General features: G+C 34.7%; 1 protein-coding gene and 1 pseudogene across 1 annotated transcript; both read left to right on the top strand.

Annotated features, from left to right (window-relative positions):
• The first annotated feature begins 3,045 nt into the window (after positions 1 to 3,045).
• LOC143610226 (AAA-ATPase At5g57480-like) lies at positions 3,046 to 4,602 on the top strand. Its single transcript, XM_077084761.1, has one exon. It carries the CDS (start codon positions 3,046 to 3,048, stop codon positions 4,540 to 4,542), a length of 1,497 nt encoding a protein of 498 aa, XP_076940876.1. The 3' UTR covers positions 4,543 to 4,602.
• Positions 4,603 to 20,450: 15,848 nt separating this feature from the next.
• LOC143610227 (uncharacterized) lies at positions 20,451 to 21,667 on the top strand (annotated as a pseudogene).
• The last annotated feature ends 2,037 nt before the right edge of the window (positions 21,668 to 23,704 follow it).

The following is a 23,704-nucleotide window of genomic DNA, read 5'->3' as shown; positions in this document are numbered from 1 at the left end:
GATATTTGATGATTTAAAAAAATCTCATTTTGTAATTAAATAAAACATGAAAAATGTACAGAAGGACAATTTAGACAATTTACATTTCTTACTTTATGTCACTAGTCAAGAACATGCGGATGAAAGGCCTCTCTCTCTTTTCATTATTTTTCAAAACCAATTATTCAAAACCAAAACTCTCTCTCTCTCTTCCTTTATCTTTCATTCACACAACTAAAATTCTTTCTCTCTCTTCCTTCATCTTTCATGTTCTGTTTTCCTCCATTAAAACCACGATCCAAGGCATATCGAAGCTAAGATCCAAGGTGATGACGGCGGCGAAGGTCTTGGTGTATCAGAAGGTGATGACGGCGGCGAAGGCCTTGGTGTATCGGAAAGTTCCATGTAGCGGCGGCGGTCGATCGTTTACCACTTGATCCGGTGGTTTTTCTCTACGAAAGGTTCAGATCTAGAGATTTTAAAGTAGATTTGAAAATAAATCTTATTTTATATTTTTTGAAATTTGTTATTTTAAAATAGAAAAATAGCTTCATTCTTCTATTTGTTGACAAAATTTAGATCTGGTCGTTTTAATATTTTAGTTTTTTTAAGATATTCTTGGAAAAAAAAATTTAGATTTGGATATTATTTTATATCTTTTGAAATTTGTTATTTTAGAGTAAAAAAGGAGCTTCATTTTTCATTGTAATAATCTTCATCTTTATTTTTACTGGAAAATAAAAAGTGGAGTGGGTTGGTGTTCAGACTTCAGGGTTTGTACTGAAAATATTATTATCCAGTTTTTTAAAAATATATACGTATATTTTTAAAACATATGTTACGCTTGTCTATAAACGTATGTTTTAATATGCAAAAACATATGTTTTTTTAAAAAGTATTACGCTTGTCTATAAACGTATGTTTTAATATGCAAAACATATGCTCCGCTTGTCTATAAACTTATGTTTTAATATGAAAAACCGTATGTTATGCTTCTCTTCATAGTTTTATTTTTTAGCATAAAACTTGACCGAAAGGTGATAAAGTTATATTAAATTTTTTTATTTTTCATTAGATATATTTAACTCTTTATATTAAAGTTAATCAGCTAACACTATTTTTTTTCTTGCAAAATAAGTTTATGGTAATTCTGTTTAGGTGATTTGGGACTTTAGGTTTTACATTAATTTATTTTAGATGTATTAGTTAATCATATTCTTAAAGGAAATAATTCTTTTTCAAAATTGTTCATTCGTTGAATGCAATTTAGATAATAATTACATGTCACATTGAATTAGAATTAATATATATATATATATATATATATTGAATAATTGAAATTAAGATTAAAAATAAAAACCAACTATTAAAACTAAAATTAAAATGAAAATTATGTTAACTTGATTATTGAGATTCATTTATAAACAAGACACACGCATCGAGGCTAGTAGGTGGATACATCCCAATGTACTTTTTATCATCTTTAAGGTGTAATTTTATTTAAAAAATAAAATAAAATATATTATTATTATTTTCATTACTTTATGTCACTATCACTTCAATTACTTTATGTCATCATCACTTTCTCTCTCTTTCTCTTTTTTTACATACAATTTTTTTAAAGTAAAACAAATATGCAATATAATAAGACTGATAATAAAGAGGATATCATTAGATAAAAAAATACTAAAAACCAATTGTATTATAAATTTATATCACAAACAACCCTAAAAATGGATACCGACCTGTGCCATTGGATCTCGCTTTACTTGTTTCTTAAAAAACCTATACATGCGCAAGAGAGAGTGAGAGACGAGTTATACAAAGTTTATGAACATTTAATACAAAAGAGAGTGTGAGAGACAAGTATTGTACCTTTAAAAAATCAATCAAATCAAAACCATCATTTTAACTATTAATTTTTTCTATATAACCAATATAAGGTAAAGAGTTTTAAATTTTTGAATAACCCCTATGAGGAGTTAATTATAGTGTAATAAAGTTAATTCAAAAGATAGTGTGGGAGACAAGAATTGTACTTTTGAAAAATCAATTAAATCAAAGTCATCATTTTTACTCTTATTTTTTCATTACTTTTCATTACTTTTCATGAGACTTTTCATTACTCTATGTCACAATTACACTCCCTCTCTTACACATATCCACACATTTTTATCCGGACCAACCCAAATGAAAAATAGAAAACGGCCACACCACCTATCGTCACCAACATACCGTCACCAACAAGATAAGATCTGAAAAAACAGATGAAACAAGATTAGATCTGGAAAATAAAATATGTATGTGATGGGCTAAAAAGTCATAGATTAAAGAATAAGATTCAAAATAACCAATCTCCATTGTTGCTTCAGATTTCCCAAAACAATCTCCATTGTTGTTTTATAATATATATACATATATATAGAGAGAGAGAGAGAAACTATGGATGTTGAAGATAAGGAGAAAAAGTGTGTTTGGAAATCTAATTTAGTAGTCAAAAAAGTGCAGGAGGAGAAAGAGATAAGCAATGGAAAAAGACCAATATGTCCTCTTTTGATTATTGAATTAAAATAAGTAAACTGCATATGTGGCCTCATATTAACCACTCATTTGAGTTTCTAGTGTTTTCACTATTGAATGAGGTTTCGTTCTTTTACTTTTCCTATATATATATATATATATATATATATAGTAGCCTCTCAACTTTAGTCCACGTATTTACTTTTCGACCCTTAAACTTCAACAATAAAATTTGTCCTTTTAACTAATATCTTTATTTTTTTGCCCTTAACTTTGTTAATGAGACTTTTGCCTTGCCCCAAAATTACTATCTTATCGAATCAAACATATACCGACCAACTTTCCGTCACGTTTTTACCACAATGCACAATAGCTTTCAAACATGTGAGCATTAACTCCGTACACCACAACACAACGCACATACAGACATACTTAGTTACTAAAAAGAAAAATATTTCGATTTATAAAACATTGTAAATCTATAAATTCCAACATAGTGTCCACTTCTGTGATTCAGTTGTGTACACCCACCACCGTACGTCTGCGATGAAAGAACTCTGGACAACCATAGCATCTGTTATGGGCGTGTGGGCTTTCTCCCAAACACTCCTCACGGCCGTATTCCCGCCGGAGGTCCGTCTCGCCTTCATCAAACTCTTCCAATGCTTCTTCAACTGCTTTTCTTCCTACTACTATTATGAGATCACCGAGATCGAAGGCGTCAACACCAACGAGCTCTACAACGCCGTGCAGCTTTACCTCTCGGCCACCGCAGCCTCCTCCTGCTCCGCCACCACTTCTAACCGCCTGTCCCTCACCCGCGGCCTCAACTCCTCCACGATAACATTCGGTCTCTCCCACAACGACCGTCTCACTGATGAGTTCAACGGTGTGACGGTCGTGTGGGAGCACATCGTCACTCCCCGGCAATCGCCGACATTCTCATGGCGCCCATTGCCGGAGGAGAAACGCGGCTTCACGCTTCGCATCAACAAGCGTAACAAGCCCTATATCCTCGACTCTTACCTCGATTTCATTAGCGAGAAGGCTAATGAAATCCGGAGGAGGAACGAGGATAGGTTGCTTCACACCAACTCCCGCGGCGGAGCGCTTGACTCACGCGGTCAGCCGTGGGAATCCGTGCCGTTTAAGCACCCTAGCACATTCGACACGTTGGCCATGGATCCCGTGAAGAAAGCCGAGATCATGGCCGATCTACGGGATTTCGCCGACGGCCAAGCCTTTTACACGCGCACTGGACGCTCGTGGAAACGCGGGTACTTGTTGTACGGACCTCCTGGTACAGGTAAATCAAGCATGATTGCTGCAATGGCTAATTATCTAGGGTATGATATCTATGATCTGGAATTAACAGAAGTCCAGACGAATTTGGAGCTCAGGAAGCTTCTCATGAAAACAAGCTCCAAATCGATCATTGTAATTGAAGATATCGATTGCTCTATAAATCTAACAAACCGTAAAGAAACCGCAGCCAGTGAACGGTACAGTTTCGGTTTTCAAGATGGGATATCGGATAATGAAATGGGAGCTGGTAACAGCTCCATTACATTATCCGGTTTATTAAACTTTACCGACGGATTATGGTCGTGTTGCGGGTCAGAGCGGATATTCGTGTTTACAACGAATCATGTTGAGAAGCTTGACCCGGCGTTGTTACGGAGCGGACGGATGGATATGCATGTGTTCATGAGCTACTGTAGTTTCGCGTCGTTGAAAATATTATTAAAGAATTATTTAGGGTGTACTGCGGATGACGTGGAGGCGGAGGTGTTACGGCGGCTGGAGGAGGTGACCGAGGCGGCGGAGATGACTCCGGCGGATATTAGTGAGGTGTTGATAAAAAACCGGAGGGACAAAGATAAGGCGTTGAGGGAGTTGGTGGAGGTGTTGAGTGTGAGGGCGGAGAATAATAAGAGTGGGTTACGGCGGTGTGCGGCGGAGGAGGTGGAGAAGAGGGAGGTGGAGAGTGTGAAAGGTGGCGATGCGGTGGCTGATGGTGGTTGTATGGAGACGTGGAAATAATTAATGTTTTATCTTTCTTATATTTAAATTTTGTAATATGGGATTGGTGGGATAGACATTGAGAAGTGGAAAAACTGTAACGCAAAACAACCTAAGTTAATCATCATTGTCCTTTTTTAATATTTTACAGCCTTTTTTTGTTTAATAAAGTATATATAAAGGTGTATTATTAAATGTTACAAGTTTCACTTACTTAAGCATAGTCAATTTTAGTTTATTAGTTAGTGGGCAATTTTGTGATTTATCATTAGGATTTATATCTGATTAACAGGTAGATTCTGAAATTCTACCTGAAACACTTAGTGTTGTTTTGAATACTTGTCCATGAATCATAAAGATGTGTCATTTTAGTTAACTAAAAATATATTTTATATCTGAGTAATTTATATGCAGTCTTTTAGTACAATCATTAAAATGCTACCAAACAACCCTTAAAATAAATAGATATATAGATATTAATGGGGTCAAGAAATAATCGTATTAAAAAGTAGGTCGGGTATATATGACGTTATAATTAAATGTGAGGTGATTACGTTTGTGACATTAATTTAAAGGCAAACGGATAAGAGTCAATGTGGATTATGTAATGTTGTATTTCAGGCAAAATGAATAGTTAATTAGTATTACCTAATTAGTTGATGTTGTTAGCTAAGTGCACCAAATAAAGTGTGAAAGTGATCATAAAAAACAAAATGATGATGTAAGAATGAAGGGGAACAAAATGTAAGTTGTTTGTAACGATTGTTGAGTTATTTTAAATTTACTACGTGCGTCATATTGAAAGTTGGTTGTGGCTCAATGGTAGAGCACTCATTTTACAAGTGAGAGGTATGAGGATTAAACTTTACTACCACCAACTTATATGGGAGATATGAGGGATGACCCTGGCTTGCCAGGGATCGAGTCCTGATCTCACCCGGTTTTCCCGGCTTCTCGTTGTCGTGCCGTTTGGCAGGCGTGGGGGGTCAGGTTTTATCCGGTGAATCCCTCAACAGGTGGACCGCTAGGGGCTCCGTCCGTCCGGAGTAGTGGCCGGCTCGGGCTACCTTTAACCATTGGGGGCCGCGTACAGGATACCCGGCGTTACTTAGTTGGCTGTTTAAAATAAAAAATGTGGGTCATATTGAGGTGATATGAAGGATTATAAGTGGTAACCTAGTTGTATATGTGTAGCATATGGAATGGATCAATTTGGGATGGATGGATGGATGGATGGATGGATGGATGGTTTTGATTGACTAGTCAATCATTTATTTTTCTTAATATAAATATTAATATTTGGGTTAAGGCTATAACGGAAATAAAAAAAATTAAAAAAAAAAAACCTTTGTGCTTATTATTGGATATTGAAGTTTGTAATTATTATTATTATTATTATTATTATTATTATTATGTAATGACGACGATGTATAATTAAACCAAAAAAGAAAATACTAGTATGTGAGTAGAACTTAAAAGAATACGAACCCACGACTCCACGAGTTATCACAAGTAAAATTTTTCATTACACCATTTTTTTTACAATCTATAGCAAGATTTTGTTGAGGTATTTTTCATTCACAAGAATCCTGCAACTTTGATATTTTCAAGAATCTAATGTACGCATAGAAAATTTTCTCATTTCAGATACAACCACTAACAGGTGATCCATAATATAATTTTGGGTCAGACTAAACGTATCTTCCTGTTGGTTGTCATACCCTTCCCTTATGAAAAAACCAACTTTCATGTTACTCCTTGAAATCATATAATTAACAAATTAGCACAAAATTAAGGATTTCATATTACTTTTTTGCAAGTTGCTTTTTCTTTTTATGATTTCGGGTTTAGGGTTTCGGGTTTAAGGTTTAGTGTTTGGGTTTAGGGTTTCGGATTTTTGTTTTCGGGTTTAGGGTTTATTTTGTAATATATATATATATATAGAGGATGAGTATCATTACAGAACTGTAAAATTATTTAAGAACTTAAAGGAACCTTTGAAAACTAACGTTTTTTATAAAAAAATTTTTGTGTTAATGTTCTTGGAGATTAGTTTTATCATTATTTATATCTATATCTACAATTACAATTTTGAAAATTAGTTTTACACATATATGTTTTGTTTGACACCTATGTAAATTTGTTAGTACATAAATTTTACATATATGTAAACTTGTGATTAATATATGTAATAAAATTTTTTTATATAAAATATGATAAAGCTACTCTTAAATAATGTTAATATATAAAAAAAATTAAAATGTTGTTTTGTTGTTAAGGGTTCCTAAAAGTTCTTAACTTTTTTAGAGTTCTTAAATGAAACCAACCACACAGATATATATATATATATATATATATATATATATATATATATATATATATATATATATATATATATATATATATATATATATAGAGCAAGATTATAATAAAAAGTAGATTTTTCTTCGCTTGGTGAACCCGTCATCTTGATCACCCGAAACCATCTACACCTTTTTAGCTGCAAGACTAAACAAACTGTGGTTCGCAGTTGTGGTTGAGGATTTCTGTTAAACAGAGGTCCCTTAAAACGGATTTCGGGCTACCTCCATATGCTCGTCTGTTTCCCAGGGTACAACACCCAAAGCAGTATGTACTGCCGGGATTACCCTAGCACCCGAACTGTATTTGTAACGAGAGATCGAGATCAAAAGAGAGAGAGAGGGAGAGTTGGAATTGAGAACACGTATAAGGGAGCCGTTTGGTTTCATGTGCACGATAACGAGCTAGTTAGGCTGTGTGTGCATTCGGATCGTGAGTAATCTGGTTTGTCGGTGTGTTAGTGTGTGTTCAATCTACCCAACAATAGAAGTGTATGAAGTGTGGTTTTACTATTAGATCTAATAAAACACACCACACAATAAACACAATTTTCATATCCACCGTCAGATCAACATATCTAACGCACCAAATTACTTCTTACACTTTTTAGACACACTACGCTTCTTATCATAACCCATATATATATATATATATATATATATATATATATATATATATATATATATATATATATATATATATCACCACCTAAATATGACACTATACCATGTAAATAGGAAACTATACAATTTTTAAAAACTACTAATCTCAACCATTAGATCCTAGATCCAAATGTCTACATCTATTCTTATGTTTCTCACAAAACTATTGTTTTTAACGTTAACCCTACCACATATATATATATATATATATATACTAGCCAGTTGCCCGCGCGATGCAGCGGTGTACGCACAAACACAACCGGTGTTAGTACGTTTGTAGCCTCGCAACGGTACGTGCGTAGCCCGACAATGGTATGCATATAATATGTGGCATGAGGTGTGTAACCGGTGCCAGTAATCGCGCCACAAAATGCCTATACACGAGCAACCCGGTATGTATAAACAATGCCATCCACGTAACTGATGCTTGAACGCGCATAACAGGTGGCGACAAACAAGAAGCAAAGATGAAATGTACAATAATTTCAAATAAACTACTTTTAACCCAATCATTTTTTACAGACATGTTCCGACCCGAAAATGTGTTGGCCCGTTTTGACAAGAACCCTTTCGATCTAAACTCATCCCAACATGAACTAAATTAACCTTTTTTGTATTAACATGTTCCAACCCTAACCCGTTTCAACACAATTAGTCGAACATGTCCGACCCATTGTCGGTAATAACTGGTAATCATGTAACATGTTAGTTTTTTAAAAATTAATAAACTATAGCAATACCATACTCAAATTAAAGATAATAAAATGCTCGTTTTTAAGGTGTAATTTTTTAGAAAAAATATTAACGTGTGAAAAAGTTACGGTCGATAAAATGCCTTGGGGGTAGTTGGTTAATAATTAGGGGGGGGGGAATGTGTAATTACTTAATATATTAACAAAACTTTATTCAAGTAAAGTACCGTTGTTGTATATTACTTTTGAATAGACAAAGACTATTTTACCTCTACATTCTTAAAATTATATGCATTGTTACTTGTACTAAATGCAACAAAAGTGGTACCTCTTAAAATTTAAGAGGTCTCTCACTCCTATATTATATATATATATTGATACTATTCAAACTTAAAAATAAATATTATAAATATTAATACTAAAAAAAAATTAATAGAAATACTTGATAGTTTTTAATTTGATATATAAAGTGAAGACTATTAAGTGAAAAAATTGTTATATAGACTAATATGTATATAAATAATATTAAGAGCTAATATTAATTGATCTTATAAATTCATGAGAGATATATATTTAGTAAAAATAGTATAAGATGTGTATAATTACCCATTGACATATAACAAGTTTTTTGACCCGCGCTTCGCCGCGGAGGCGTGTGCTTGTGAGAAAATAAGGTTGTGTACTTGACAGAAATTAGCCAACGCTGAAACACTAACTCCCTTGTGTTCAAAGGTTAAGAACGATGAAAACTAACTCAAAGATAAAGATGACGAAAACAAACAATTCCTTGAAGGTTTTGTATTTAAACTTATGCAACTTGTGGAAATGAACTTTTGTAATTTGCATGTGTAACATATTTAGCAAACATACACGCGCAAATTTCAAGATTATAATAAACACAATATTATTGAAACCGTCCTATAGAATATATCAAGAAACTAATTTTGCTGCAGTCAATAAACCCACCACGGCTCACCCGCCACCATCGGTTCTAAACTGGAAACTGGAAACGATAGGCTCAGATGCATAATCATCATAGCCACATTCAACTAAACTGACAAAGATCACGACTCGTAATCAGCGACCATAACAGGCCGTTGTCAACACCAATCCACCACCACCAAGAGTTTCTAATCTAAACCCGACATCAGTAGACCGATTATCATCATCAGATACACGATCATCATAGCGGTAGTCAATCAAAAAGACAAAAACACGGACAAACAATTGGCAGCCGGTGAACTATAGACCACAATAGGCAACCACAAACATCCACTACCACTATGAATCGACCGCTTCCAAGGGTCATATCAAAACTCGACAACTATAGACGACGGCTTCCCTACGGGTGCACCGCGGCCGCTTAGAGTTTCATAACAGAATCCCGCAACAGTAGATGAGGTATGTACCCCACCCCATCCACGGATAAACGGCCGACAACAAAACCGACATTAAAAACAGTAAGAGGCCACAAACACCGCTACCTAGGGTTTCGAAACAGAACCCGGCAACAGCGTTGGTCACCCACACAATAGCCCATCGGAACACCACCGTAAGCACACCACGCCAAGGTAGCATAATCAAACGACCACCGGCAACGGAACAAACCCGCTACCATAGGCGTCGTCGAACGATAGATTTTTGTTTTTTTATGTAATGGTGTTGTAGCCCAATATATACACATATTACACCCATATCAAATAAAATAATAATATTTTCTAAAAAAATGTGAGCGACAAATATTTGTCGCTACCCCCCACATTTTGCCCATTTTGTAGCTCGGGGACGTGTACACACCAAAAATCGTCCTTTATCGTCCACTTTTTTCGCCCACTACGCTCACGGTGTGAACAACAAAGTTTAGTAAAAAAAACTCAATATAATATTATAATAAAACATTTTTCTTTCTACGTGTGTGCGCATCTGTACACATACATACTTGGTTTTAGACCATGTCTATCAGATGGTTTATGGGTGGTTTAAACTAACTTAAAAACTAAGAATCCAATGGAGGACCTGGTTTAAACCAAAAACACCTTTTCAAGTTTGGTTTTTCAAACCATCAATTGTGGCCCCTATACTACATATTTCACCAATATATATATATATATATATATATATATATATATATATATATATATATATATATATATAATGGTTCAAATAATAAACAACTGTTTTGTGAGAAGTGTGAGAAATCTTTAAAATAAAGTATATCATCTAAATAAGACACCATAACATGTAAATAGAAAACTATACAACTTTTAAAAACTACTAATCTCAACCACTAGACCCTAGATCCAATGGTGTACATCTATTTTCATACTTCTCACAAAACAATTGTTTTTTACATTAACCCAACCGTGTGTGTGTGTGTGTATATATATATATATACTAGTTTGAGCCCCGTGTATTACACGGGTAATTGATGAAAATTTTATACTTTAACCATTAAGCGAAATATAGTTATTAATGAAATGATAATATATTTTATACGGTTACTTATATTAAAATTACAGAAATTACGTAACTAAGATTACACAAATATGTTACATATAAATAAAATTTTCCTTGTACACTACATTTTTTATTGTATTGGTTGGTATACATTGTTTGTCACAAATCAAAATCTTTAGTTTATGCCTGCTTGTAACTCTTGAAAAGGTAACAAACATGTATGCTTATAACTCTTGATATAGCCACGTATAGGTATCCGTGTGACAAATAAGATTCTTCAAGTACATACCAACCTTAGATAAATGATAATATATCCATGAAAGTAACAAAAAAAATATTCATACATATAAAATATCATACCTTTTAATCAATTAATATAATGTCATTTGAGATCATCTGCTCATGTTTATCCCAAAAACATTATTAACCCAAAAACCAGATTATCTGAACTTTGATGATATAGTTATCCTTATAATCTTTAGAGTTTAAAATTGATTGATTATAAATTTGGTGTCATTAATCTTCTGTGTATGACAAATTTTTACTTGATTTTATATTTTACAATTAACAATTGTATAATCAAACAACATATAAAACCGGAAATTAGAATATAACAAAATGATTTTTTTTTTCATTTCATATTAATGAAAAATGATAAAGATATACTAACCTTAAAATCATATTCAAATAAAAGTGATTATTCTGAGTTAATAGAATATTAAAAGATTTAAAATATAATAAAGTGAAGGTAGTGATTCTTATTATAATACTTGAAAGTATTTGTCACACCCTCAAAATCCACTAACGGAGTTTTACCGTCAGAGGGTGTGAAATAACAGGATCGGAATCATTAGTTATAATCAAACCATAAAAACATTAATGAAAATAAGTGCGGAAGCGTAAATATATAAACCAAGTGTTGCGCCACGCAGGACGACTTAAAAACCCACATAGTAACAGTTTTAAACAAGTTTGCATAATTAATAGTGTTCAAAACAATGCATGATCCTATACCGCGCGCCCGCCCCGGATACCTGAGAATAACATACTAAAAGTGTCAACACGAGGTTGGTGAGTTCACAAGTTTATATAAATAAAGCGTTTAGCGTTTTGCGTTCAGCGTTTTGCGTTTAGCGTTTAGTGTTTACCAGATAGTGTTAAATCAATTATATATCGATAGGTAGCTAGCCTATACAACAAGTATTACTAAGTGTTCGACACCGAAGCTGACTGTTTATCATGTGCCTTGCCACCAGGTCTATCCCGACCATGGTAATGTGTTAGCCAAAATTACACCCACTCGACCTCCAGTCGAGCTTAGCGTTGGGTGGGGTTTGTCAAACCCAGTAGTACTACTCAACAGTGACTCGCTATTTTCCAATACTAAACGGTTCGATGTGTAGGACTTCAATTGTTTCTTTTGCCACTTAGCCTTTACAAGTGATATATAATTTACTAACAAAATCTAAAAAGCGTTTTCGGAGTATGTTATCTCCCCCAAGTGAAAAGCGTTTAAAGAGTTTAAAAGGGGTAAGTGAAACTCACTGTTTGCGAAGAATTCCCAAAAACAAGTCACCCAAGTGATGCGCGTCGCAGAAAACTCTTACTAGCGTTCTATAACAACAAGGAAATTTTCTAAGAGTCGGAACTATTATCGAGTCTCTAGACTCGGCACATAATACTTAAGCACAAGATACGTTTCGTGTTCGTTTGTGAATCGTGCGTGACTTAACAAGCACATTTGTGATACGTTACGTGCGTGAGCAACTATTTACGTGTCAAGTGTTAATAGTGTACGTATTTAGCAAATATTCCCCGCAAGGGCAATTTGGTCAAAACATAACAATTATCCAGTAACAAGCACGTTTCATGTATTTTCACAAAGTTCAACAATTAATTTCATCACGACAGAATTCTACTTGAAAGACTACCCTATTCAACAGATCATAGTATCTCAATTAATTCACAAAATATCGTCACAAAAGCACACATGTGTTAGGTTTCCAGAACATATTTTATTATATTTTTATTCCACATAGATTTCTCACAATGATCAAAACATTACAGCAAACTCATAACAGTCAAATTCATGCGCAACAGAATGTTATTTGAAATTCCCGTTAAATGAAAAATCTAATTAATGCAAGACCAATTGGGTTTGGTTCTTAACTTAACAAGTTAACTTCTAGAAGTGGAACCAACCCATTTGGCCTTGTAGTTCATGAGATATGCTAATTACAAAACAACTTAACAGCAGGTCTCACTACTCAGATTTGCACATCAGTTTTGTAAAATCATAAAGATTAACTTTTACTCGTCAAAAAATTGCAAATTTATATCCTTAGAAACTAGACTCAACCTAGTACACTGTAATATTAATAATCTCGACCAATTCTCACATTCACACCCCGTTACAGTCAATTGAATATCAACAACACAATCTGTCCAGAAACTGTTTGCATCCAAACTCAACATATTAACCATCTATAGACCACAATCCGTTCATATGACATTCTAGACACCATAATCACTATCCATGCACATCAATTACACACCACATACATGATTAGGGTTTTACTTGAACTCAAAATCAAAGAAACAAGCGATTTACATGCAATAACATCGATTCTAGTTATCAAATCAACAATCAATACATAATTAAACATCATCTAATCAAAACAAAGCATATGAGCACCATATATATAATTTTCGGAATCTAGGGTTTTAGATTAACCCATTCAAAATCAAAATTAAGCATAAAGGATGAATAGAATAGTTGTTTATACCTTCCTAGCACCTTGATTCTTCAACGAAAAGCTTGAAATTGATTGTATGTATGTGTGTGTATGTCGACGGCAGCCAAGGGAGCCAGGGGGGGGGGGGCGATCGGGTTTTGTGAGGGAGAGAAGGAGATTAGGGTTTTAATATTATTAATAATAAGATGTTACACTTTAGTCCCTCAATTTCTAGTTTGTACTTTTCTAGCTTATTTTAACTAGTTCTTGTTTCTTGTCTAGCATCACACATAATATAATCAAGTATCACATATGTCTAACACATAATTATCACATAATTATTGTTTTGACGTTTTTTGTTTATTCACCAATGGTTTGCGTCAACTCGTTTGCGTTTCGGTGCAATTCCCGAAAGACTACACATGTAGTAATTGTCAAGCGTCATTTAAAGCCTTAGTTTAAATGTAATGAGATGTGCGTTATAGATCCAGTGATCTTAGGTTTGAATTGACGGAGTTTGAGTTAACGGAGTTAACCTGAAATTGACGAGTGTCACAGTATTGGATAAGGAGTGTTTAACTTTTGAATACTAATCTCGTGTTATTAGTTAATATTATGGGACTTGTTGGAATGTTTAATTAATCGATATATATATATATATATATATATATATATATATATATATATGAGTGAGTTATAATAAAAAGAAATAGTTTTGTAGGAAGAGTAAGAATAAATCTAGGCATTTGAATCTAGGATCTAGTGGTTGAGATTGGTAGTTTTTAAAATATTAAATAGTTTCCTAAGATCTAGCATTTAGGCTATATAGTTTCCTAACACTAAATTATTCTTACTCTTTCTACAAAACTATGTATTTTTATTTTAACCATTTTGTGTGTGTGTGTGTATATATATATATTAACAACTTATATATTAAAAAAAGCAAAGATTTCGGATTTGTTGGAAGCATGGTAAATGACTTTTAACCGGATTAACAAATTTTTTTAAATAAATGTGAAAATATATGTTTATGAAGCATGTTGGTCTGAGTTATAGAAGAAAATATTAAAAATAAATACTTTACACTACACAAAAAAAGTCTTATAAATAAATGACACATACTTCATACAGTAACGATATAGATTATAATTATAATATTCAGCTTCAATAATTTAATGCTAAACACCAAGATATATATAATAGGTCTTTTTCATGTTTGCAATATTTATACAAAATGTTTGGAGAAAATTAATTTTAAAATTTTATTCTAACAAACATGCAACTTTAATTTTTGCATTTCCTTATTTTCTTATTCACCATTAATGTTAATGAATGAATCGATTAGGATTACATATAATAAAATAGGAAAAATACCATAAAAAACCAACATACTTTTGGTTTTTGTTTACAAAAGTCTCTTTACTTTTTTTTGCACGTTAAAGTCCTTTAACTTTGTATTTTTAAACATAATTGTGATCATGACATACAATAGCAAGTTTCATGTAATAAATGCATTATAAATAATAAAGAATACAGATATTTATTATAAATAATATACATAATAAATAAATTTAATCTTCATCGTCTCCTACCTATAACACAATCACAGAACAACATTTCTATACCTCCAAATTCAACCTTACATTCAACAAATCATCATACTAGGTTGCATTCCACTAAGAAAATAAGCTATGCACCATATGTAGGGGTATGGTACTAAACCCGGTTTTACGACCCTAAATTTATTATGTTTGGCTTATTTTATTACATGGACTAATACAATGTTATTGGCCTGAGGGGGTTTTGTGGAGGTAACCCTAACTGGGCTAGGCCCATTAGGGTACCATGATGGTGGCCATGAGGCTCTCTATATAAGGAGGTCTTCACCTCCTTATTAAGGGGTCATGCTCAATAAGAGCCACCACCACTTTTTTGTGTCTGTAAACAAGAGATCTTTGAGATTTCTTAGCAGTCACCTCCACACCCCCGAAAAACCATTGCAGGTCTCAAGCAACCGGAGAAGAAAATCAAGACGTGGTTCGTTTCATCTCGAAAATCCGTGGAAACATCGTCATGGATCAGGTCAGATTCATTTCGTGCTTCGACATTGGCGCCATCCGTGGGATGGCAACGAACTACCCTTCGATCTTCCTCTCGGCTGTCAGATCTCTCCCAAGAAAAACCCAGATCTGGAAGTTTACAGAAAAAGGCTTCAAGGCTTGTTCTATTAAAGCTCAAAAAGATCCATAGATCTAAAGGAGGCTTCCAGATCTGTGCAAAAAACTGCCTGATTCGAATGATCAAGTCTCCGGATCTGTGATGGTTTTAAATCCGCTCCGAGTCTCAGATCTATCCAGATCTGATTTACAGATCTAGATCTAGATTACAGACCTGGATTTTAGGTTTAAAATTGCAGATCTAACTCATAAATTGCAGATCCAAAAATTACCAGACTTCCGCCGCCATGTACTCGCGCCCGCGGATTCTCACTCCGCAGCCATGCATGTGCCGCCGCGGGAACCACCATGTGGGTTTTGCGCAAGAGACCTCCGCCACGCACGCGCGCTCGCGAGTCACCACTCCATCGCCGTGCATGCGCGCATCTGGCCACGCGCGAAACTTAAAGGTTGGGAATCCTCATAATATCCCATATGGCTACACGCCATACTTAAAGGTTGGGAATCCTCATAATATCCCATATGGCTACACGCCATACTTAAAGGTTGGGAATCCTCATAATATCCCATATGGCTACACGCCATACTTAAAGGTTGGGAATCCTCATAAACCCATCAGGCCAAGCGCCAAACTTAAAGGTTGGGAATCCTCATAAACCTATACGGCTTCGCGCCGAATACAAGACCTATCGCGGCTCCGCTCCGTTCAACATGCGCACCCCCATGATGCTTGAGCGCAGTCGCATATCACATGCTCATGCACAACATATGCTCACGCATCACATATGCTCACGCATATTAAATGTGCTTACGCATCACATGCTCACACATCACATCAGTGCACGCAACATCTGCGCTTGGCGCCTGACACAAAGTCTACGCGCACGCGCATGCAACATCTGCGCGTGGCGCGGGACATAAAGTCTACGCGCATGCGCATGCGACATCTGCGCGTGGCGCATGACAAAACCAAAGCCTATGCGCAAGCGCATGAAACATCTGCACATGACACACAGTCTACGCGCACGCGCACGCAACATCTGCGCGTGGCGCATGACACAAAGTCTACGCGCACGCAGGCTTTATTATTCTTATAGCTCGTAAGTCGCCACGCGCGCAGGCTTTATTATTCTTATAGCTCGTAAGTCGCCACGCGCGCAGGCTTTATTATTCTTATAGCTCGTAAGTCGCCACGCGCGCATGCTTTATTATTCTTATATCTCGTAAGTCGCCACGCGTGCAGGCTTTATTATTCTTATAGCTCGTAAGTCGCCATGCGCGCAGGCTTTATTATTCTTATAGCTCGTAAGTCGCCTCACGCCCAGGCTTTATTATTCTTATAGCTCATAAGTCGCCTCGCGCGCAGGCTTTATTATTCTTATAGCTCGTAAGTCGCCTCACGCGCAGGCTTTATTATTCTTATAGCTCGTAAGTCGCCACGCGCGCAAGCTTTATTATTCTTATAGCTCGTAAGTCGCCTCGCGCGCAGGCTTTATTATTCTCATAACTCGTAAGTTGCCTCGCGCGCAAGTTATGTTACATTATTATCGAGATGCGCGCTCTACCTTTTATCAGGCCTCGCGCCACTATTGTTATGATGCGTGCTATATCTTATTCATGCCAGGGCACCATCATTATCATAAAGACCACAACATGTCACCATCATGAAGAAAACCTCCCAAAACTCAAAGACAATAAAGACAAGGCCGAAGAAAAGGGAAAAAACCGCCTCATGGCCTAACACACCTCATAAAGTCTAGCGCTCCACCTAGACGCTTGCGCGCCCAGGAGCAACGCTGGACTTGGGGGGCTTGTAGGGGTATGGTACTAAACCCGGTTTTACGACCCTAAATTTATTATGTTTGGCTTATTTTATTACATGGACTAATACAATGTTATTGGCCTGAGGGGGTTTTGTGGAGGTAACCCTAACTGGGCTAGGCCCATTAGGGTACCATGATGGTGGCCATGAGGCTCTCTATATAAGGAGGTCTCCACTTCCTTATTAAGGGGTCATGCTCAATAAGAGCCACCACCACTTTTTTGTGTCTGTAAACAAGAGATCTTTGAGATTTCTTAGCAGTCACCTCCACACCCCCGAAAAACCATTGCAGGTCTCAAGCAACCGGAGAAGAAAATCAAGACGTGGTTCGTTTCATCTCGAAAATCCGTGGAAACATCGTCATGGATCAGGTCAGATTCATTTCGTGCTTCGACATTGGGATCGACAAGCGCGTTTCTGGATTCATCACACATTTTCGGCCAACTTTTCTCCCCGCATTCTCTCTGTTTAGACCGAAGACATCGACTCCATGTGACTGCCACGCCGGCGGCAGGTTTCGGTTCCATCCCTAACCCCTTCCGATCAGCCGTGGTGTTGTAATTTAAGGCCCGATTGAATATGGGAACTGTAGCGATGTTGTAAAGAATAATAAGAGGGCTGTAATTGGTTCGATTTTGAGGTTATTGTGATTGTTTTGAGGTGGAAGTTGAGACGCATTACGCTTTAGCGTCCATGATTTTGGGTATTTTTTTAGTTTGCTTTCTTTGGATTGAAAAAGTGAAGGGAACATGAATTAACGGAGAAACGCAGGTTTTAGGTTCCATGATTTTGTACGACGTTGGGTCGCCGGTGATCGGAGTTACAGTGGCGATGGTGGTTTTGTGAGATGTATGTTGGAGACATGAATTTGATGAGTTCAAATCAGTAATGTCTTCTAAGTTAATTTATTCATTATATATAATAAATATTAATTTATTATTATTTTATTATTTATTATTATTTATAATGCATTTATTACATGAAACTTATTATTGTAGGTTATGATCACAATTATGTTTAAAAATACCAAGTTAAGGGACTTTAATGTGCAAAAAAAAAATAGAGGGACTTTTGTAAGCAATTATCAAAAGTATGTTGGTTTTTTATGTCATTTTCCCAATAAAATAAAACTTAAATTCATATATTGAAATAACTTAAAAGATAAGGACCAAATATTGAAATAAGTGAAAAACATATAAGAAGGGCTATGAGATTGACAAGTGACAAAAGTAGGTAGTCTTTTATTAGACTAGATAGATAGATATTTCTATTTCACATACTTATATTTATAAAATTTATAAAAATATTATACTTATATACATATTTTTATACTTGTTTAAAAATTATGGATTTTTTTGTTTGTCTACTTTTTACGTAATGACAAGTTTAACGGTTAATTTTTTAACGATTTTATTATCTATTTTACAACGCTTAATTCGAATAAGAAAAACATTACGAAAAGTCCTAGAAAAAAAAACATTACAAGAAGTCCTAGACATTACAAAGAGTCCTAGAAAAAAAAAACATTAGAAGTCCTAGGAAAAAAAAGGTTAAAAGATGTCCTCCTTATCCAAATCAACGTTATCCAGCCCGTGTTTCGCCATTATTTTGTCATATACTTTCTTGTGAATCGCTAGTCTCTTCTCGTCCATATGCGAGCGATCGGCAAAAAGTATGTTCATATCTTGGTTATATATAAAGTCATCCATTTTTTGATGATGTTGTTTTAACATGTTGCTTTCAAACGAAACATATCCTCGAGAAATTCGTCGGTCTTGTTTGATTTTTCTTTTCTCTTTGCAGCCTTTGCCAACGCCTTAGCATTCTTAGTACCAACAAGACGAGTCGGCTCCTGGTAATGTTCATGGCCGTCTTCTAGGTTGACGCCATAGTTTTCAACAATTATTGGACTGCTTTCGGCATTGAGGTCGAATCGTGTTGTGTGGCCATCTGAAGCTGATGTACTGTACTCGCCGGAAGTAGACATATTTAACCTCTTTGTATGTAATGGTGCGGGCATATTCCATTTTGGTTGGAACCTAACCACCTCCTATACATGCTCATAAGGAAATTTAGCTTTCTCAGATTGAAGATACTTTGTCTTGGCTGCATTACGGATTTGATCATCAGACCAACCACTATGATATTGTTCTTTGAGGTTGTTATACAACTTTGAAAAACGGTTCACTGGCTACGCCATCTGATGCCAGTGTGATTTTATAACACTTTGTTCCCTTGGAACCAATGCTTCTTTAATCCATTATGCATGGATGCATTTCCAAAACTCATCAACCATCTGATTATTACCCGTGATCGAATCCACAGAGATGTGAATATGAGCACGAGCTAGTAGTACCTCATCATCAGCGTCCCATGAATAACTTTGGTTTTGGTTTTGATAGCTTTGGAAGATGCCACTTTTTTCCTATATTTTTTTTATCAAGTGTGGGGGTTGGGTTGTCATCCAAACGAGATGATTGAGTTGAACCAAACATTTGGTATTGAAAAGCAGGAGATGTTGGTTCACCACCTGATTGATGGGTACCAGATGGAGTTGGATAAGCATGGGGATATGTGGGTTGTGAAAAACCTGGATAAAAATATGGAGTTGGATAAGCATGGGGGTATGTAGGTTGATGATATAGAGGTTGTTGAAATGAAGCATGTTGATATGAAGCTTGTTGAAATGCATGGTTTAAACGTTGATTGAATTGTTGAAAACCAACGTTTGTGGCTTGATTTGGGAGATGATTCATGGTGGTATTTTGGTCTTCAATGGATGAAGATTTTAACAAATGCTGAAATGGGATTTCATCATCCATTTTTAGTGTGAGGAAATGCGTTAATGAAAGGCTAGTTAGGGATTCATCATCCATTTATAGATAGCACTTTACAGAGAGCACTTTGCAGAGCACTTTGTAACAACTAGTTTTCAAACGGCTAGTTTTCCACCATATATACATCCATTAATCTTCAATTTACCTCACAACTTTTTTCCTCAATCTTGCCAATATTTATTCAAAATGAGTTTGAGTGATGAAGAAATGTCAGAGGTTCCCACAAATTCTGATGCTCACTTCATAAGCTTGTGGAATAAGCAACTCGAGTTATTGATGGATGATGAATACGAAAATATGTATGAAGAAATCAAGAGGAGGCGTGCTGAAGATCCAGGGTCAAGTTCTAGATGACCTAATAAAGAGAAACGCAAAGAAATAAACAGAGATCGTGCAGAAGGCAACACACGCCTATGGAATGATTACTTTTCTCTCCAACCGGTTTACCCTGAAAGCTACTTTTGACGAAGATTTCGGATGAGCAAAATTCTGTTTATCAGAATTGTAGATTCCATGTCAAATTATTCTCCATACTTTACACAAAGATATGATGCAGCACACCGACCGGGTTTATCCCCTCTTCAAAAATGTACATGTGCCATACGCATGTTGGCATATGGCTTAGCTAGTGATAAATGCGATGAATATGTACGCATTGGTGAAAGTACTGCCATGGAATGTCTTCAAAATTTTTGTAGGTATGTCGTTGAAATCTATTATGATGTTTATCTAAGGAGGCCAAATGAACAAGACATCCAACAACTAGTAGATAAACATTCTACAAAGCATGGTTTGCCTGGAATGTTAGGAAGCATTGATTGCATGCATTGGTACTGGAAAAATTGTCAAGTTGCATGGAAAAGTCAATACACAAGAGATGACCATAACAGTTCTACAATAATGCTCGAGGCAGTCACGTCTTACGACTTGTGGATTTGGCATGCCTATTTTGGTGTTGTTGGATCAAACAATGACGTGAACGTTATAAATCAGTCTCCAGTATTCAACGAAGTCTTAGAAGGTACGGCTCCGCCATGCAATTTTACAGTGAATGGAAATGAATACACTACATGATACTATCTAGCAGATGGAATATATCCTGAATGGTCTACACTTGTAAAAAGTTTCATGTATCCACAAAACCAGAAGATGCTAAATTCAAGGCATGCCATGAGTCTGCAAGAAAACACGTGGAGAGAGCATTCGTTGTTCTCCAAGCTTGATGACACATCATAAAAGGTCCAGTAAGAATTTGGGGCATGAAATTTATAAAAGATATAATGTATGCATGCATTATACTACACAATATGATTGTGGAGGATGAAGGGACCGCTATAACAGATTGGTCGAATGATGAAGATGAACCACTCGAACCACCATTTCATGCACCAACATCTAATTTCCAAGCGTACATGGAACGATTCAGGGTTTACGTAACATTGAAGCTCATCATGCACTTCGAAATGATTTAATGGAACATCTGTGTACGGTTAAGAATAATAATTCATAGGTTTTATTATTAGGCAAAAGTTTCAAATTATCCTTCTTTCATTTTGTTAGAGTAATTATCGTTTTAAATTATGTATTTTTTTGTTTATCTATTTTTTATATTTTAGTTAATCTATTTTTTATCAAACTTTTATTATATTGCAGTATTTATTTAAATAAAAATTAAATATTTTATAGTATTGTGAAATTCTTATTTAAAATAAATGTAAAAGTAAGTGATGATATGAAAATGTAAAGATGTTTTGAGAATGTGTATTATTGGAGTAAAAAAAGATGGTTTTTAAAAATGTTGACGTGACAGTGATGTATCTGGTTTAAACCAAAAACTGTTGGATATGTTTTTAGTAATATGTGTGTATCGAGACAGGCATACAAAGTTATGTTCTTTTTCTAAAATGTAGTAATCAATAGAATAGATTAATAGGTTAAAATTAGTTATGTGACAGTTTTATAACTAATAGGAAATCATTAATGGTCCAGATAAGTAAAGAAGAAATTAGTCTATTTTGTTGACTTTTTATTTTATGACATATATTAAAGTAAAATACAAATTTTGTTCTCTAATTTTATATTAAATTTGATTTTTTACCAAATGTAAAATATTGTTATTTACCTTTAGAATTGATGAATTTGTACATAGTATTTACAATTTTACACGTTACGTTTTTTAGCCTAACACCGTTAGTTTTAAATTAAATTAATTTTGAAAATTTTTAAATAATTTTTAATACTATAACATTGAATGTTTTATTATATTTTGATATTTTATATGAGTGCTGTTGTTAAAAAATCCGGTGTGTTGTTCATAAGAAATTTAATATTATAGTTGTCAAACTATATTTAACAAAAAAAACTATTTAAAAACCAAGTCAATTGAGTGCAAATTTTATTTTGTAATAATCAAGATAATGGTCACTAACCAATAATTTATACTTACCATTGTGTATAAAATGTTAAAGTAATACATCTAACACATTGTTTTTAAAAATAAATTGATTGAAAATGTAAGGAACGGCACTTTTGCTCTTAACCTCGTGATCTCTCAAGCACCCGGTCCTAATGGAGGTGGACAATGTTCTCAATCTCTCAAATCCTGATTTTCTCTCTTGTTCTTTATAAAATATTCATCAAATCAGTGACAACTTCCCATCCATCCCGAATTTCTTTCCCAATTCTCATCAAATAGGCGACTGCTTGTCTACTTCTCTTCCATCCTGAGAGGGATCGAGATTATCATGCTTTCTACTTTCAAAATTATAAGTTGTTTGTGTAAATCACTTTGGCTTTAATTGATATCCTTATTGATGGTTCTAATTAAGTTGTTAAAACATGGGAAAGAAGGCCACTTTGAAAAGGAGAAAACGTGACTAGGTTAATGGATAAGATTGGAGGGGTAATTTAGTAAAATAAGAAAATGTGGAGGCTCTTTTTGCTTCTGGAAAGTGGAAGATTGAAATTCTAGGAGGCAAAAAACGAAAAAAGTTGGATATCATTTCTTTGTTTGATTTCATATCCTTAGTTGGACCACTCTGGATTTGTTTAAAGTTGCTCTACAAACCATACAAATTTTTAATACTAACTTTTGTGTTAGTATCTACGTATTAAAAAAAAAAAAACTATTGTAAGGTATTATTCATATTTTACGGTTCTCGACGTAGTATATTTATGGAGCAAATAAAAAGTTCATTCGGATAACTGATTATCAAATTAATAACATCATGTCTAGTCAAAACTCGTCATATAAGAACATTGTGCAACATGTAGTATCCTAGTCATTAATTGCGAGTTTTGTAAAAAGTGATGTATGGTAAAAAGCCTAAAAACTCTCTTGCAATAATTACAACAATTATTATTTTCTTAATTCTTAACAAATTTTTTAATACAAATAAAAGAAAAATAAATGTGAGAAAAAAAATCTAATTGACTGGAAA

This window comes from Bidens hawaiensis, unplaced genomic scaffold (assembly GCF_021521415.1).
Source record: "Bidens hawaiensis isolate Kalapana, Puna unplaced genomic scaffold, B.hawaiensis_p1.1 tig00025001_1, whole genome shotgun sequence".
In the NCBI taxonomy this organism is placed as follows: Eukaryota; Viridiplantae; Streptophyta; class Magnoliopsida; order Asterales; family Asteraceae; genus Bidens; species Bidens hawaiensis.
The sequence above is the reverse complement of the archived record's forward strand: the minus strand, read 5'-3'. Positions and strand labels throughout refer to the sequence as shown.

What these genes read in the sequence shown, in the direction of transcription:
- LOC143610226 (XM_077084761.1), top strand. Translation starts at nt 3,046, where the DNA reads ATGAAAGAACTCTGGACAACCATAGCATCTGTTATGGGCGTGTGGGCT.